This window comes from Mustela erminea, chromosome 6 (genome assembly GCF_009829155.1).
Source record: "Mustela erminea isolate mMusErm1 chromosome 6, mMusErm1.Pri, whole genome shotgun sequence".
In the NCBI taxonomy this organism is placed as follows: domain Eukaryota; kingdom Metazoa; phylum Chordata; class Mammalia; order Carnivora; family Mustelidae; genus Mustela; species Mustela erminea.
In genome coordinates, this window is record NC_045619.1 from 75,084,444 (window position 1) to 75,103,817 (window position 19,374).

At 36.0% G+C, this 19,374-nt stretch overlaps 1 protein-coding gene across 1 annotated transcript in view; it reads right to left on the reverse strand.

Moving 5' to 3' along the window:
• The window catches only part of CPNE8 (copine 8), a 211,758-nt gene that overhangs the window by 86,818 nt on the left and 105,566 nt on the right, over positions 1-19,374 (reverse strand). Inside the window, exons 8-10 of the mRNA XM_032347726.1 lie at positions 16,048-16,151; positions 5,531-5,635; positions 4,149-4,190 (exon numbers count right to left, since the gene is read on the reverse strand). Of these exons, the coding sequence (XP_032203617.1) occupies positions 4,149-4,190; positions 5,531-5,635; positions 16,048-16,151 (251 nt within the window). The remainder of the gene's footprint in view (positions 1-4,148; positions 4,191-5,530; positions 5,636-16,047; positions 16,152-19,374) is intronic.

The window sequence follows — 19,374 nt, forward strand, 5'->3', positions numbered from 1 at the left end:
GTTCCTAATCGGTGAATATAATTATCACCTCCACTGTCGGAAGTACCCTAGCTAATAAAACAAAATGGGATGGTAAGCAAATAACCCTGTCAAGCATTGTTCACTTAAATTTTTGACTGAAATAATCTCCCTAGGCTGAAAGATCAGATTATCTGTTGGGTTTCCTATGGTCAAATTTATACATAAAATAATACAGATATCTGACCAGTTTTTTTCCCACTTTATAAGGGGACACCTCTAAACTTCTGTGAAATACAGAAAAAATGGAGTTAAAAGTTTTAAAACAAATACCTGATACAAAGTCACTTATGATATATACTGTATGGATGTAATGGGGCTACATGATGCTATCAACTATCATAACTGCCAACCCAGATGCTGCAACAGGGCCAGCTTGAATGCAGTATGCCGCAAGCAAGAGTACATACCAGGATTCAAAGACCTAGTATAAAACAATGTAAAGTGTCTCATTAATAATTTCATAATGGGGCACCTGTGTGACTCAGTCAGAGAAGCGTCTGCCTTTGGCTCCGGTCATGATCCCAGGGTCCTGGGATCAAGTCCCAAGTTGGGATCCCTGCTCGGTGGGTAGCCTGCTTCTCCCTCTCTTGCCTGCTCTTTCTGCCTCTCCTTATCTCCGTTGCTATCTCTGTCTCTTTCTCAAATAATTAAATCTTAAAAAAAAAAATAACTTTGTATTGATTCCATATTAAAATAATATTTTGCACATACAGAGTTAAATAAAATATATTATTACATCAGTTTCACTGGTTTTAGTTTTTAATGCTGCTACCAGAAAATTTTAAATTACATATAGAATTTGCACTGTATTTATACTGGACAACGCTGTTATAGCTGTCAAAAAAAGGCAGGGGGAACCCACTGAGTAAATAATCTTTTCTAAATAGAGGAAACGAAAGTTCTCAATCTAGACAGAGAATTTAAAAACTGATATATGTACAAGATTTATGACAAGTACTAAAGAGGACAGGATGACAAAGAATAGGAAACAGCTTCTGCTGGTAATTACATTGTATCATGAAAATAATGAGTGTCAAATCATGTTCATCTGATTTAAGGAAAGAACATTTACAATGGGAAATCCTGTCAGATAAACAAAAATGCATGTAAAAAGTATAACCATATGTTATTATAAGCACATGTAACCCCATACTGGAATATCAACTTATGTAACAATCCAGTGACTAGTAGTATTGCATTACAAAACTAGTATCTGGATTTTATGGCATTTACACATCACTGTTATCAGAGACCAATGTGCCTTTCAAATTTCATAAATTACATTATTTAGTGAAAGGGTTATCAAAAATTATTTAATCATGATTTTAATTTTTCTTTTTATATGTCATTCCCAACTGTAATTTTGCTAACACTGAAAAGGCTAATAAGCACACACAGATTATACAGAATTATACGCTGAAATTTCTAATATCAAAATATGGACCTATGGGGCGCCTGGGTGGCTCAGTCATTAAGCATCTACCTTCGACTCAGGTCATGATCTTATTCTCATAATCCAAGACAGCTCTCTTCTACAATGCACTGGCCCTTTCAATAGCTACCAGGATTTTCTTTCAAAATCTGTAATACTCATTTCTCTCTACGTACCTTCCCATTACATAGTCTTGCTACCTAGTAATGCTTCCTCCACTTCTTTGGGTAATAGAAAATGTTAGGTAGTGACATACTTATGTTAAAAGGTTTCTTGGGGTGCCTGGGTGGTTCAGTGGGTTAACCCTCTGCCTTCAGCTCAGGTCATGATCCCAGGGTCCTGGGATCAAGCTCGAGCCCCGCATAGGGCTCTCTGCTCAGCGGGGAGCCTGCTCCCCCCACCCCCCGCCTGCCTGCCTCTCTGCCTACTTGTGATTTCTGTCTGTAAAATAAATAAATAAAATCTTTAAAAACAAAACAAAACAAAAAAGTTTTCTTAAGTACTCTCTTCATTCTTCCTAGTGACCATATTATCAACAACTACCAAAGCATCATAGAGTTAAGACCATTGCCCAGGTTGAAGGCTTTTACCTAATTGCCACAATTTACAGTTCTATTGTTATGGAAATACAGCATATTAGTCATGAGTGAATTGTTGACGCCTACTGTCAGGGTTCAAGTTCTGGCTGCACCATTTGTTAGTTGTGTGACATTAGGCACCTTCTTTGCCTTGATTTCTCTATCTGTAAAATGGTATTAATATAGTTCCTATTTCTTATTGTGAAAATTACAAAAGGAATAACATGAAAAATGCTTAAAGAATAACTGGCACATTAAAAACATTCAATAAATCATCCTGGTTAGGAATGCTCAAAACTCCAATATCAAAAAAGAAAAAATAATAATTAAATTCCAAGATAATTCTGATCTCCAAAACAATTCAAACTTTTTGTGGCTCAGAAGTAAACTGGAGACAGAAGGAGAGTCATAAAATCTCACTTTTCAAACCAGGATAATAAAATATCTACAGTGTCTGCAAATTTAGGATTAAAAGTCATGGATGCAAATCAAATCTGAATTTGAACACTTCATTTCATAGTGTTCAGATCGAAACCATTTCCCCAATTTCCCAAAAATACTGGGAAAAAGCTGCCACTTTCGCCCACTCTCAATTAAAATTTAAAACAGGGTACATGATACAAGGCATAAAGTCCTACTTTACTCAGAAGAGCAGTATTTCTTTTTCTATTTATTCGGAGATGCAAAACTCATTTTCTCAATGAATAAAGTTTAATGGAGCATTAAGTACTATGGAAATGCTTTCTCCTAGGAGAAAACATAATTTTTTCTACTTAGATTTCTCAAGAATCCATGTAGAATTCTTGTAAAGAAAACCTATATAAATTATCAATTAAATACATAAGCTGACAGAAATATAAAGATCCGTGGTATAACGTGGATTGTCTTTAAGAGTAACTACAACTGGTGTTAGGAAGTTTACCCGAGTCATGCTTGGGACATCACATGAAGACAGAAACCAGTTATCTGGTGAGAACTGAAGTATGGGATAGTGTCTTCACCTCTTTCTCTATCCTTCCTTTTCATTCCATGAAAAGGAGAAAATACTAGCTGGGCCAAATTCCAGGGCACAAATTAGACCATGTGTGCAAATGAATGCAGGTCCAATGTCACCTACATGCGGGGTGTGGCTCTCCTGTCAGCTATTTTCCTAATCTATGTAGCAGAAGGGATGTCTCCTCAGGACAGCCCAGACTTTTCAGCTGAACTTGTTCCTCCATTACCAGGAATGCTCAGGTATCCAGACACCCTCAACCCTTTGGGCTAGGCTGTTGACTTCTATAAAATGTGGTGGGACAGGCGTTGCTTAGATCTTGGGCTTCAACTGCACACTTCAGTTCTATGTTTCGGAGAACTTTGGATTGGAGTGTAGGGCATTAGCCAAGCAAAATTAAGTGTGTCCTTTGCTTTTGCACTTGCCATTCTCCCCTGACATCTGTGTATTTCTATCCCTTCAGGAAGACCTGCAGAGGCAGCTCTGTAGGGCAAGGTGAGATGTGAGCATTTCTGGGTTCCTTGGCTTAACATCATTTAACAACACCTCAAAAACAGTGGAAAACTAAAGAAGAAAGAGAGAAAGTAGTGAGTCCCCTCTCTTTCAGGATTTAACATGTGTGACATGTGGAGGGAAACCATGATTTTGGAGTTCTGAACATCTATTTGCATTGTGAATCACCAGACATAATTCTAGTTCAGTTTGTTTTTTGTTTGTGTCTTTTTTTAGGGGGGAAGGGTACTCAGGTACCCATTTGGGTTCCTACAAATGACATGGATAGAAAGGTTATAGGAACCTTCAGAGAGATTTATGAGACCCACGCATTTGAGAATCAGTACCATGAAAGTATAACACAAGACATCTGTAAGGTGTACAATAAAAAATCAAGTCCTAGTTGAAAATCTTTACTACAATACTGGCAACGAAGAAGACCTCTATCTTATTTTCCAAGTTGAAAAATTACACAAATTCTTAAAATTTCATGTAAGCACCTCACTAACATTTAGAAAAATAAGACAAAAATCTGAAATCTACAGATTAATATTTTAAAAATGTGTTCACTTCAATATACTACTTAAAGCATATTAAGTTTCAAGAGCCAGAATAAAAGACATTGTCTTACCTCCCATCTCGATCCCAGTCATATACTTCTACTTTGATTGTTCTGTTCATGGGGAAAACATTCACATAAAGTTACTTAGTACAATTAAAAAACATCATTGAGAATTAAAAAATCAGTTATAGATTTTCTTAGATGAAATGTATGCTTACAGGTTTTTACAAATACTTTGAAATGGATTTTACTGATTTTATTACTCTTTTTTGATTTGTATCTTAAAATAGGTTTTTCAAATCTTATTGCTTCTTTAAAGGGAGTAGGGAAAGTATATGGGGGAAGCATGTATAATCTGACATGGCTCCTCAACAGGAAGGTAGGCAGCTACTTCTCTAGAAAACCACTGTGTTAGAGCAAGATTTCTCAGTCTCAGCATGGATCACAATCACACGAGGGCTTCTCAAAACTTGAGTGGTTAGACTTCATGCCCAGAGTTCCTGGTTCACTGGGTTTCAGTTGGGGCCTGAGAATCTGAATTTCTACAAAGTCAACCAGGTGATGGTAATCATGAACCACATTACAAGAACCACTTTCTAAAGAATGCGTGAAGTTAAATAAAGTTATGATCTTTTTAAATGAATAAAATGACAGTCGAGTTTTAAAGTAAATTTAATGGCATGCTGCTAACAATGCTTTCTATGATATCAGTTAATAGAATAAATTTGCATTTTTCTAATATTCCAGTAACAAGATAATAAAGAGACTGTATTTTTACCTTCTATTTATTTGCTTTTCTTTTCGGGTAAGGGCTTTTATATTATAACCTTATAATCAACTCTCAAATGAAAAAGAAGAAAAGAAACTTTGATATTAAGGAATCTTTAGGTATATTGCAGGAGTATCTTCAGGGCCACCCCACCCACCTACTCATAAAACACCAGCATCTCCCTGTTCTACATCTAACAGATAGAAGAACTTCTGTGATTCAATGACCATGAGAACAGTGATACCAAGTAACATTTTCAAGAGTGCATCAAAGTTGATAATATACCTAGTCATAGCCTTGTAGCTTCCATTTTTACTTGTCCCTCTCTAGAAAGATAATACCAAATGAAAGCATTGAGGCAATGAAAATTTTAGGGTAATTTTTGAATAGTATGTTAAAACAAACTAATATTTAATATATTTTTAGCATTTTGTACATTACTGGTCTTGGCAAATCAGTCAGTTTAACCAAACTTGAGTCAAATTATCTCTCTTCTCCAAATCATCATGGATTAAAAAAAAAAGTTATTCAGAAAATTCTGAACAAATCATCTATGCTTGTTAAATACACATTTACATACGTAAAGAAGACACCTTAATTTTTAAAAATTTGGCTTAGATTATTAGATACAAAGTCTGTAGGAAATATTCCAAAGTCTCAGAAAAGCTGTCATTTATTTTACCTGTCATAATCACCATTACATAATGCTCTGACTGAGATCTTGAATGCTTGCCATACAGGATTTAGAGTGTTTTTGACGACTTCTGTTTTATGACAAATTGTAAAACTGTGAAAAACAAAAGAAAAGGTTCCACTTATTTTCATAATTTGATTATGATATATTGCTTTAGTAGGCATTCTTCTGTTTCTTCTCTGTGTAGAACAAATGTCAATCTTCCTGCAGATGGTATATGACTTAGTAAAAAGAGATTTGTGGTTTTAGAACTTTAAAGATAAGTTCACTACAATATAAAGCAATGAGATTTTGCAGTAAGTTTAAGAAAAATAATCTTTTGCAGATTCAATAAATTCTAAAGCTGCTCTGTAAATAAGCTCTATAAAAATTGTGAGGACATACTGAAAGAGTGAAAAATATCTATGGCTAAGAACATGAAGGTCATCAGTATTCCCCCAAAATATTAGCTTCTTGTAGTGTTGGGGACAAAAACCTGGCGGGGATGGATTTAAGACAGAGAAGAGAAACAGACACATGTGTAGAGCATATATTTGAGGTGTTTAGCCATAAACAGAAATTGGGGTTAGCTTCAGGGATAGATTAATCCACAGAAAGGTTTGTGGTTTTTGTTACTTTTCAATTTTTCTCCGTGGGAAGGAAGAAATAACAGCAAGGTTGTATGCTAAATGGAAGATCCAACAGAGGGGCACCTGGGTGGCTCAGTCAGTTAACCGTCTGCCTTCCACTCAGGTCACGCTCTCAGGGTCCTCCCTGCTTAGTGGGGAGTCCGCTTCTCCCTCATGCTTGTGTGCCCCCCCAAATAAATAATAAAAATAAAAATTTTAAGAAAAAAAAAAAGGATGGATCCAACAAATAGGAAACAATTTACTATGCATAAGAGAAAGACTGGAGCAATGTGCTTAAGTAGATGAGAGTGGATGGGACCCAGGGCATCTATGAAGGAGTTGTGGTCTTGGGATCACAGATAGCCATTTTGCAGGAACCTTCAGGAAGGTAGAGTGCACTGCAGATGTTGTGATGAGAAAGTTCTCCAACTGCTTCGATTTTCGTATGAAATAAGAAGGATGAACCTCAGTAAAGAAGAAAGTGGGCGGAAGTGCTGAACTCTCTGGGAGAGAGGGGAAACTTGGTGGATCAAGCAAAAAAGTAAGATTCTTGGAGAGACCCAAGGGCCTTCATTAAGATAAACATCATGAACTTACAGTGAGACACTAAGTTTATGGTTCTTTCTTTATCTAAACCATTGGCTCTACAGACCTAAAGAATACACAATAAGAGATAAGATCCATGTAGCATTAAAGCTGGTTTTTCTGATTCAAACTCCAGCATTGTTTCCATCAGACCATTCAATTTCCATACATGAATCAGGTCCTAGAAATGCTCTTGCCTAATGTAAATACATGCAGCAGTTCATGAGATATAAAATGATCTTGGTCAGAATGATACCCAAACCCAGTCCTAACTAAGACCTTAGTAATGAAGTTTTCCAAATACTGGGATGCCTGTAACAGTCATGAACATGAGGATATTACATAAGCACCATACTGAACATGCTGCACCTAACCCACACAAGAAAATACTCTACTTTGAAAAGCCTCGGAGTCCATTTCCCTCCTCTCAGGTAAGAGGAGTCTCCTTCTATTAAGAGACCAAATAGAAACATAAAAGGATCAAGTATTCATCACAAGACTGGTGTCATTAGTGCCATCCCCTTCCCTGGTAGCATCCTCACCCAGTTAAACAGACTCCTGCTACTAAATTGACAGAGCTCAAGAGAATATATTGTGGTCAAATGCTCTCAGACTTGACTCACTGAAAACAATTTAGGGGCAAAAGCCACAAAAAGAAAGATTGAAGATAGACTGTGCAAACTCAAAAAGGGTCACTGAGATGTCTAAAACCGAGGAAAAAAAAGGAGATAGGGAGGACTAGACAGGGAACAGAGAGAAAAGACAGTACACAAAAATGGTTAAGAAAAGCTCATGGGGACAAAATTACATACATAACTGACCCATTCTTGAATAATACAGGGGTCAGGGGCATGGACCTACCAGTCAAAAATCTGCACATAACTTTTCACTCCCTCAAAAATGAACTAATAGTCTACTGTGACTGGAAGCCTTCTGATAATATAAACAGTTAACTAACACACATTTTGTTTGTTATAGGTATTATACACTGTGTTCTCGCAGTAACATAAGCTAGAGAAAAGAAAATGTTATTTTAAAAAATCTTCAGAGGAAATGTATATACAGCTGTATCCAAAAAAAAAAAAAAAATCCATGTGTAATAGGAGTTGTGAAGTTTAAACCCATTTTGTACAGGGTCAAGTGTATTGTTTTGCTTTAGAAATAGGCTTCTGCCTCTCTTTAAAATACAACACATCCTTAAAGATCTAAAAAGGGGCTTTCTCTTCTCTTGAATCAGACTCTTATATATGTCAAGCCTTTGGTACGGTGGTAGATGCAGATGGATAGCTACAAAGATGGTATCTAGATCCAAGGATCCACAGGTAGTGACAGAAGTAGATAACAGAGCAAGCAACTGACCATCTTGAAACAAGCATGTTCAACAAACACGCTACGGACTTTTTGGCCTTTTTGTTTATGGCAATATCAAAATTCTATGACATTTCTAGTATCACCAGCCATAATAATTAAATATGTTGACACTTGGAACTTTTGCTCTTAAGAAAGTGGTTCATCTCAGTGAGCTATTTATTTATTGCTGCCTAAATATAACTGCACATATATTAAAAATAGTATTTAAAATTATTTTTATTAAACAGCCTTATGAAAAAACTTCAAATGAAGCCTTATTAAAGTACTTGACATGAAACCATTTGCAAAACAAAAACTATAACAAAAACCCAGTTATTCCAAAGGAAAATTACTACCTAATGATGAATACAGTTTAAGTTACTAAATAAATGTGACAGCAAGAAAGTAAGAATTTATAATCATATATTGTTAAGGATTTTTATTAATGCTTCCAGTTAAAACGAAGTTTTACTCTGTCTTATAAGATGAGCCTCAAACACACAAGGCAACAGGTAATTTTTAAAATAGCCTCATATTCAAATAAATGTTAAAAATAAAGCTAAAAATCTTTGCAGTTAAAAAAAGAGGTTTACACATAAAAAGTGTGGAGAAAGGCACTCTTATTCAAAACTCATCAAAACAAAACGTAAATATATAAATATATATATACTAATACATAGGCTTTAAAATATATGTTTAGGTATAGATGGTGACCCAATTTTCTGTGTGTAAATGTAAGTGGAAAGTCTTCTGAAGTAAGATCCACCAAATTTTAGCAACAGTTGTTTTTAAATGTCTTTTTTGATTAACCATACTTCTTAATAATTACATTTCATTTAATGAATAAATCACTATCATTTTTACACAAGCATAATAAATTTCCATAATATAACACTCATGAGTAGTATTAAATGTGTGAGAGACTGAAATTCTATAATCGTACAACAAATCTTTGTAAAGAAAACTGGTAAAAATAAAAATAGCAAATTCAGAAAACAAGTAGTTCAGACAGGACAACATTGTCACAAAGAAATCCCTGAACCATTCTTTAGTTTTTCTCTTCCCTTGAAATGACTGCCAAATGACTGATTCCTTCATTGTCCATATTTTCCACATGGATAAAAGCAGTATTCAGATGCAAATACTACTCTGTCATTTTTTACCACCAAGATAGAAGGGCAATAGAAAAGTGTAATAATGTGACACCGTAACACAATAACCAACAGTTGACCAGGACTTGGTCAACAACAATCACACAATAAAGTAAAACATCATTTTATACTGCCCAGTGTATTAACTTTAAATTGCAAACTTTCTATTTTTACGTACATTTTATATACTTACTATATAACATTAACATGTCTAGTTTCATTGGCAAGTGTGGCAGTTGTGATGGTTTTTTTTTTTTATTATTCTCTTCCTTTCTTTTTTCCTCTTAAAATAACATTTTTCCTTTAGCTAATATTTTATTCCATACAGTTAAGGAAAACTTATACATTAAGATCAATAATAATAACACCTAACATTTGGATTTTATGTATTAAGCAAGCTTCTGGTTTTTGGTGCTGTAACTCATTTAATACTGTCAACAACACTGTGAAGTAGCTATGACTATTAGCCCATTTCATAGATGAGAAAACTGAGTCTCAAATGGGTTGAAAAGATTACCTATGCTCTCATAGCTACTAAGTAGGATAGTCATGATTTAAACTGAGGCAGTAGAACCTTGGCCCATAATATGACCACTAAACTTTCCCACAGATACTGACATTACAGTATGAATCACAGAAACAGTAAAATATATTTAATGATAGAACAGTACATATTAAATTATATTTTATAACTCATGGGTACAATTTTAAACCGATTAAAGCCAGTCTAATCATGACTGCTAAAAACATTCAAATTATAAACAGGTAATAAAAAATGTTATTTCATGTTAGACAAATATTACTGGGGAAAAACATCCTAAAACGCCGAAGTATAACAAAGAACCCATAAAATTCTAATCCGTCTCCAAGAAAATGGTTTAAGACTTCAATTTTATAACCAGAAGCATTAGCTTTAGCATCTTAGATTCACAAAAATATAATTCTTCCATCCTATTAAGACAATGTTATAATTTTAGGTAAAGTACAGAGGAAATGTTTCTTTATTTTTTTTTTAAATAAACATATAATGTATTTTATCCCCAGGGGTACAGGTCTGTGAATCACCAGGTTTACACACTTGACAGCACTCACCATAGCACAGACCCTCCCCAATGTCCATAAACCCACCCCCCTTCTCCTAACCCCCCTCCCTCCAGCAACCCTCAGTTTGTTTTGTGAGATTAAGAGTCACTTATGGTTTCTCTCCCTCCAAATCCCATCTTGTTTCATTTCTTCCTCTCCTACCACCTAAACCCCCCATGTTGCATCTCTACTTCCTCCTATCAGGGAGATATGATAGTTGTCTTTCTCCGCTTGACTTATTTCACTAAGCATGATATGCTCTAGTTCCATCCATGTCGTCGCAAATGGCAAGATTTCATTTCTTTTGATGGCTACATAGTATTCCATTGTGTATATATACCACATCTTCTTGATCCATTCATCTGTTGATGGACATCTAGTTTCTTTCCATAGTTTGGCTATTGTGGACATTGCTGCTATACACATTCGGGTGCACGTACCCCTTCAGATCACTACGTTTGTATCTTTAAGGTAAATACCCAGTAGTGCAATTGCTAGGTCATAGGGTAGTTCTATTTTCAACATTTTGAGGAACATCCATGTGGTTTTCCAGAGTGGTTGCACCAGCTTGCGTTCCCACCAACAGTGTAGGAGGGTTCCCCTTTCTCCGCATCCTCGCCAGCATCTGTCATTTCCTGACTTGTTGATTTTAGCCATTCTGACTGGTGTGAGGTGGTATCTCATTGTGGTTTTGAGTTGTATTTCCCTGATGCCGAGTGATGTGGAGCACTTTTTCATGTGTCTGTTGGCCACATGGATGTCTTCTTTGCAGAAATATCTGTTCAGGTCTTCTGCCCATTTCTTGATTGGATTATTTGTTCTTTGGGTGTTGAGTTTGCAAAGTTCTTTATAGATTTTGGCACTAGCCCTTTATCTGATATGTCCTTTGCAAATATCTTCTCCCATTCTTTCAGTTGTCGTTTGGTTTTGTTAACTGTTTCCTTTGCTGGGCAAAAGCTTTTGATATTGATAAAATTCCAATAGTTCATTTTTGCCCTTGCTTCCCTTGCCTTTGGTGGTGTTCCTAGGAAGATGTTACTGCGGCTAAGGTCGAAGAGGTGGCTGCCTGTGTTCTCCTCAAGGATTTTGACAGATTCCTTTCTCACATGGAGGTCCTTCATCCATTCTGAGTCTATTTTCATGTGTGGTGTAAGGAAATGGTCCAATTTCATTTTTCTGCATGTGGCTCTCCGATTTTTCCAACACCATTTATTGAAGAGACTATCTTTTTTCCACTGGACATTCTTTCCTGCTTTGTCAAAGATTAGTTGACCATAGAGTTGAGGGTCTATTTCTGAGCTCTCTATTCTGCTCCATTGATCTATGTGTCTGTTTTTGTGCCAGTACCATGCTGTCTTGAAGATGACAGCTTTGTAATAGAGCTTGAAGTCTGGAATTGTGATGCCACCAACTTTGGCTTTCTTTTTCAATACTCTTTTGGCTATTCGAGGTCTTTTCTGGGTCCATATAAATTTTAGGATTATTTGTTCCTTTTCATTGAAAAAAATGATTGGTATTTTGATAGGAACTGCATTAAATGTGTATATTGCTTTAGGTAGCATAGATATTTTTACAATATTTAGTCTTCCAATCCAGGAGCATGGAACATTTTTCCATTTCTTTGTGTCTTCCTCAATTTCTTTAATGAATACTTTATAGTTTTCTGAGTATAGATTCTTAGCATCTTTGGTTAGGTTTATTCCTAGGTATCTTATGGTTTTGGGTGCAACTGTAAATGGGATTGACTCCTTAATTTCTCTTTCTTCTGTCTTGTTGTTGGTGTAGAGAAATGCAACTGATTTCTGTGCATTGATTTTGTATCCTGACACATTACTGAATTTCTGTACAAGTTCTAGCAATCTTGGAGGGGAGTCTTTTGGGTTTTCCACATATAGTATCATATCACCTGAGAAGAGAGATAATTTGACTTCTTCTTTGCCGATTTGGATGCCTTTAATTTCCTTTTGTTGTCTGATCGCTGAGGCAAGGACTTCTAGTACTATGTTGAATAGCAGTGGTGATAATGGACATCCCTGCCGTGTTCCTGACCTTAGCGGAAAAGCTTTCAGTTTTTCTCCATTGAGAATGATATTTGCGGTGGGTTTTTCATAGATGGCTTTGATGATATTGAGGTATGTGCCCTCTATCCCTACACTTTGCAGAGTTTTGATCAGGAAGGAATGCTGTACTTTGTCAAATGCTTTATCAGCATCTATTGAGAGTAACATATGGTTCTGGTTCTTTCTTTTATTGATGTGTTGTATCACATTGACTGATTTGCGGATGTTGAACCAACCTTGCAGCCCTGGAATAAATCCCCCTTGGTCGTGGTGAATAATCCTTTTAATGTACTGTTGAAGCCTATTGGCTAGTATTTTGGTGAGAATTTTCGCATCTATGTTCATCAAGGATATTGGTCTATAGCTCTCTTTTTTGATGGGATCCTTGTCTGGTTTGGGGATCAAGGTGATGCTGGCCTCATAAAATGAATTTGGAAATTTTCCTTCCATTTCTATTTTTTGGAACAGTTTCTGGAGAATAGGAATTAGTTCTTCTTTAAATGTTTGGTAGAATTCCCCCGGGAAGCCGTCTGGCCCTGGGCTTTTGTTTGTTTGGAGATTTTTAATGACTGTTTCGATCTCCTTACTGGTTATGGGTCTGTTCGGGCTTTCTATTTCTTCCTGGTTCAGTTGTGGTAGTTTATATGGTTCTAGGAATGCATCCATTTCTTCCAGATTGTCAAATTTGTTGGCGTAGAGTTGCTCATAGTATGTTCTTATAATAGTTTGTATTTCTTTGGTGTTAGTTGTGATCTCTCCTCTTTCATTCATGATTTTATTTATTTGGGTCCTTTCTCTTTTCTTTTTGATAAGTCTGGCCATGGGGTTATCAATTTTATTAATTCTTTCAAAGAACCAGCTCCTAGTTTCGTTGATTTGTTCTATTGTTTTTTGGTTTCTATTTCATTGATTTCTGCTCTGATCTTTATGATTTCTCTTCTCCTGCTGGGCTTCAGGTTTCTTTCTTGTTCTTTCTCCAGCTCCTTTAGGTGTAGGGTTAGGTTGTGTACCTGAGACCTTTCTTGTTTCTTGAGAAAGGCTTGTACCACTATATATTTTCCTCTCAGGACTGCCTTTGTTGTGTCCCACAGATTGTGAACCATTGTATTTTCATTCATTTGTTTCCATGATTTTTTCAATTCTTCTTTAATTTCCTGGTTGACCCATTCATTCTTTAGAAGGATGCTGTTTAGTCTCCATGTATTTGGGTTCTTTCCAAACTTCCTCTTGTGGTTGAGTTCTAGCTTCAGAGCATTGTGGTCTGCAAATATGCAGGGAATGATCCCAATCTTTTGATACCGGCTGAGTCCTGATTTAGGACCGAGGATGTGATCTATTCTGGAGAATGTTCCATGTGCACTAGAGAAGAATGTGTATTCTGTTGCTTTGGGATGAAATGTTTTGAATGTATCTGTGATGTCCATCTGGTCCAGTGTGTCGTTTAAGGCCTTTATTTCCCTGTTGATCTTTTGCTTGGATGATCTGTCCATTTCAGTGAGGGGAGTGTTAAAGTCCCCTACTATTATTGTATTATTGTTGATGTGTTTCTTTGATTTGTTATTAATTGGTTTATATAGTTGGCTGCTTCCACATTGGGGGCACAGATATTTAAAATTGTTAGATCTTCTTGTTGGACAGACCCTTTGAGTATGATATAGTGTCCTTCCTCATCTCTTATTATAGTCTTTGGCTTAAAATCTAATTGATCTGATATCATAAGGATTGCCACTCCTGCTTTCTTCTGATGTCCATTAGCATGGTAAATTCTTTTCCCCCGCCTCACTTTAAATCTGGAGGTGTCTTCGGGCTTAAAATGAGTTTCTTGGAGGCAACATATAGATGGGTTTTGTTTTTTTATCCATTCTGATACCCTGTGTCTATTGATTGGGGGCATTCAGCCTATTAACATTCAAGGTAACTATTGAGAGATATGAATTTAATGCCATTGTATTGCCTGTAAGGTGACTGTTACTGTGTATTGTCTCTGTTCCTTTCTTATCTACTACTTTTAGGCTCTCTCTTTGCTTAGAGGACCCCTTTCAATATTTCCTGTAGCGCTGGTTTGGTGTTTGCAAATTCTTTCAGGTTTTGTGTGTCCTGGAAACTTTTAATCTCTCCTTCTATTTTCAATGATAGCCTAGCTGGATATAGTATTCTTGGCTGCATGTTTTTCTCATTTAGTGCTCCGAATATACCATGCCAGCTCTTTCTGGCCTGCCATGTCTCTGTGGATAAGTCTGCTGCCAATCTAATATTTTTACCATTGTATGTTACAGACTTCTTTTCCCGGGCTGCTTTCAGGATTTTCTCTTTGTCACTAAGACTTGTAAATTTTACTATTAGGTGACGGGGTGTGGACCTATTCTTACTGATTTTGAGGGGCGTTCTCTGTACCTCCTGAATTTTGATGCTTGTTCCCTTTGCCATATTGGGGAAATTCTCTCCAATAATTCTCTCCAATATACCTTCTGCTCCCCTCTCTCTTTCTTCTTCTGGAATCCCAATTATTCTAATGTTGTTTCATCTTATGGTGTCACTTATCTCTCGAACTCTGCCCTCGTGGTCCAGTAGCTGTTGGTCCCTCTTTTGCTCAGCTTCTTTATTCTGTCATTTGGTCTTCTATATCACTAATTCTTTCTTCTGCCTCATTTATCCTAGCCGTCAGAGCCTCCATTTTTGACTGCACCTCATTAATAGCTTTTTTGATTTCAACTTGGTTAGATTTTAGTTCTTTTATTTCTCCAGAAAGGGCTTTTATATCTCCCAAGAGGGTTTCTCTAATATCTTCCATGCCTTTTTCGAGCCCGGCTAGAACCTTGAGAATCGTCATTCTGAACTCTAGATCTGACATATTACCAATGTCTGTATTGATTAGGACCCTAGCCTTCGGTTCTGCCTCTTGTTCTTTTTTTTGTGGTGAATTTTTCCATCTTGTCATTTTGTCCAGATAAGAGTATATGAAGGAGCAAGTAAAATACTAAAAGGGTGGCAAAGACCCCAGCAAAATATGCTTTCAGAAAGTGGTTGATTTTCTGTTTCTAGAATTACTGTTCTTCTTCTCTTCGATCTCCCTTTGGATTTGTAGGTGTTTGCAATCTTTAGATAAGCTATCTAGCTGATCTCCTGCTACCTGAAGTAGTCTCAGCCTGCTACTTCTCCGCCATCTTGACTCCTCCCATTTTCAAAGACATTCGTAGAACTTATCAGCATTTTAAACTGCATACCCCTCCAGCCACCAATGGTATCTATCCTATGGAAATACACCCACATATGGACCAAGATATATGCAAAGGATGTTCATTACATCAATCCAGAGAAGAGACAGTTCAACTGGCCTCCTCTTTCAACTGGATGACTCAGGAAGTGCCACAACAGCAGGGCCTGGAATCCAGGACAGGTAGCAATTCAAAAGACTTTATTCCCGCGTTGCGGAGCTCACCAGGAAATGTTTCTTTGAAGTTGAAAATCAATCATTTTTAATATCATACAAAACATATAAAGTACTTATAAAATTACACATTGTTATTGAGATGCAAAACTCAAATCAATTTTTAAAATACCAAAATATTTTACTGTTTATCAATTCACTGAGCTTCTCTGAGAAAGAAAAATAATAGTTCAAGTATCATTCTTACTATAGAGTTAAAATGCATAAAAGATAAATCTACCTGCCATCTTCATTACTTCGATAAAAAACAAGAAAAGGATCTGATTTTCCAAAGAAGTCCTTCTTGTCCAATTTGTTCGCACAAAATTGCATCAGAACAGCATCCTACAAACAAAATTAATAAAATATCTCAAAACCTCAGTTACAAATAACTAGAAACTGCAGATCACAAGCAAGACTTGACAAGAAAACAAATATACCATCTTAATGCAAATGGCCAAGTGTGCAAGAATCCCAGACAACATGAAATTACTTTGTAAAGGATTGTGAGACTAAGAAATTGACTCTGGAAGTTTCTGCTCTAGTCACAGAACTATTGCTTTTTCAAGACCTCTAACATTTCTCTGTGGAAAAAATGACATTTAGTAGATAACTATAGGTATTCAAAATTATTTAATACGAGATCTTCATTCCTATCTTCAGCTATTCAAGTACACATTTTTAGAGCACAACTCTTTGTTAATTTCTCCAGAAATAATTACTAAGCATCTATTACATATCTATTATGTATTAGATGTTAAGATATCTTTGCTCACTAGATAAGATACAAGACAGATCCAGAATGACCATATAGCTTGCAATCTAGTTGGGGGGGGGGGTTCTTTTTAACTATATACAAGTGTATTACAAAGTCTTAATAATTCTATCCCATTGGGCTTCAAGGAAAGTAAAACACTTCCCTGCTTATCTAGTGTAATTACATATTTGGATGTTAATAATTATGCCAAATCCAATTTGTGGATGTATATATTTAAGGACTCATAAGCTAGAGAGGTCAGCTTATAAGTAAACAAGTTGGAGTATCATAAATTTTTTTTTTTAAGATTTTATTCATTTTACTTGACAGAGAGAGAGATCACAAGTAGGCAGAGAGGCAGGCAGAGACAGAGGGGGAAGCAGGCTCCCTGCTGAGCAGAGAGCCCGACGCGGGGCTCGATCCCAGGACACTGAGATCATGACCTGAGCCGAAGGCAGCGGCTTAACCCACTGAGCCACCCAGGCGCCCCTGGAGTATCATAAATTAAGAAGTTAAATATTATTCAATTACATAGGACGAGCACCTTTAAAAAGTAGGAAATACACAGTAGTTTAACAATTAAAATCAGTATTTTAAATTTTTTTTAACTGACAATTTTGGGAAGTTAAAATTGGGGGGTCAAAGTAATTCAGAGTCAATTAAGAGCTTGCAGTTTTCAATGCTATTTGATGAAACTGTTAAGAATACTAAAAAAAAGCACTCTCTTAATCACCACTTTTTTTTTTTTTTTTAATTTTGGAGAGTCCGGCAGTACTTAAATATCCAACTAAAGTTTTAATTATTTCCTTTTAGCATTTCTGGAACACAGCACAAGAGAACACTATTTCTCTTTTTCATGCATTCTTTTGTATACTTATTTAACAAACATTTCTGAAGCAATACTCAGGCTAGAATCTGGGAATAGAGAGATGAAGAAGACATCTCTGCCCTTGGAGAGGTTCACAGGTCTAGATTTCTGGTTTTCAAAGCACTGGTATAGTATAATTTACTTTTGTTTTTAGCTATAAAGATGTAGTGTATTGTCATTGTGTTACTACACAGATGGAGTAACTTCTGCCAGAGGAACACTCATTATAGACTTCACTTTCTGAACAGGCATAGCGACCAATATACATTTTAAAGAAAATTAAAAGAACAGAGGCACGAAAAACATGGACCCCACTATCACCTCAAACTTTTCAATCATGATCACTTTTTTAAATCTGAGGTTGAAAGATAATAAATTCCTATACTATTCTTTAAGGAAGCAGTGAGAAAATCACCCTAACAAACTATAAAATCAGAGCAAAACTGAGAGAGAAGTACTGGTTTTGATTTCTTTTTTTTGGTTTGAATGCCCTTTCACCTTCACATTTATTAAAATGGCCTTAAGAGAGAATAGTTTTCTAAGAACACGGGGAACACGGGAGAAGGACATTGTCCTTGCTACAGAAAAATCACTACTGTAAGACATTTTCCCAAAGTACATGGACCAAAACACAAACTACAAAAAATACTCTGATATATTCAAAGTACATAATAGATTATTGAAATGTACATATTTCAAATTGATTGTGAGTAAATCTTCACACAAAGTAAATATTATTAAAACAAATTTTCATCACTGGTAAACATAGTACCAAGTTGTAATTTTTCAAATTATATTCCTTAAGACTTGCAAAACAAGTAATTAATTAAAAATAAAAAATAAAGATTGCTTTCAGTGTACTAAATTATACAAACCTAGGGGAAATATTTTTTGCAATCATCCAAGTTAGGAACTTAGCAGGAATTCCATCTCTTTCTAGCACAAATGAAATCTACTTTCTGTGGAGGAAAGACAAGCATTTACCTACTTTTAGAAATGCATAAGCATCATTGCGAAGATTTTTTTTTTTTTTTTTAAACTTCTTGTGCTTAATGCCACCTGAGAGAATTTTAAGATCTTTCTTCAATGCTCCACACCAGTATTACAAACTTGCCATGGTAGAAATCTGCTCAAATGCTTCATAGGCACTTGTATCTAATTCAAATCCAACTTGATTCTCTTACAATTTTCCCAGCTCCATTAGTGATACTCATCCACCCAAAGTGCTCAAGGAAGCAGTCCTTGACTCCTTTCTTTTCTTGACCGTTTATCTAAACCAAGTCGCACCATTGCACCTCTAAGATAGTTCTCCATTCTTCACTCTGGCTACACTGCATCACCTTAGTCCAACCTTCCTCTCCCTCACAGTAGCACAGATTTCTTTCTCCTCCTTCTACTCTTGCAATTATCCAACTAACTTTCCATTCAACAGACACTGTAATGTTCTCAAAACATAAAAGAAATAATACTGTTCATAATTAAAATGCTTCTAGTCTTCCTCTTGTCTTTAGGATAAACACAGAATCATTAATGTGATCTACAAAGTTCAGCACCAAATGAGCTCTGAGCAGCCTTTTCCACCTTTATCTTGCAAAGTTTTGTCTCAATCATCTCTTCTTCTTAGCCCTTGGCCACCACACACCAGACACAATCCTTCCCTCCTCACAACCTTATGCAAACTGTGCATTCCAATGGAATTCTTTCATTTAACTGGAAAACCATTCCTTAGGTTCAGCTTAAATGTTATTTTCTTAGAGATCTGCAGTGACCCCCTCCCTAATATAAACTGGATTCTCCATTATACTCTCTTATATTTGATCACTTAGTATATATCATGACATATTTACCTACACAGTCATCTAATTAATATCTGTCCTTCCCACAAACTACTTGTTCATTAAAGACAAGGACCAGGGTTATTTTTTGTTGTTTTTCCTCACCAC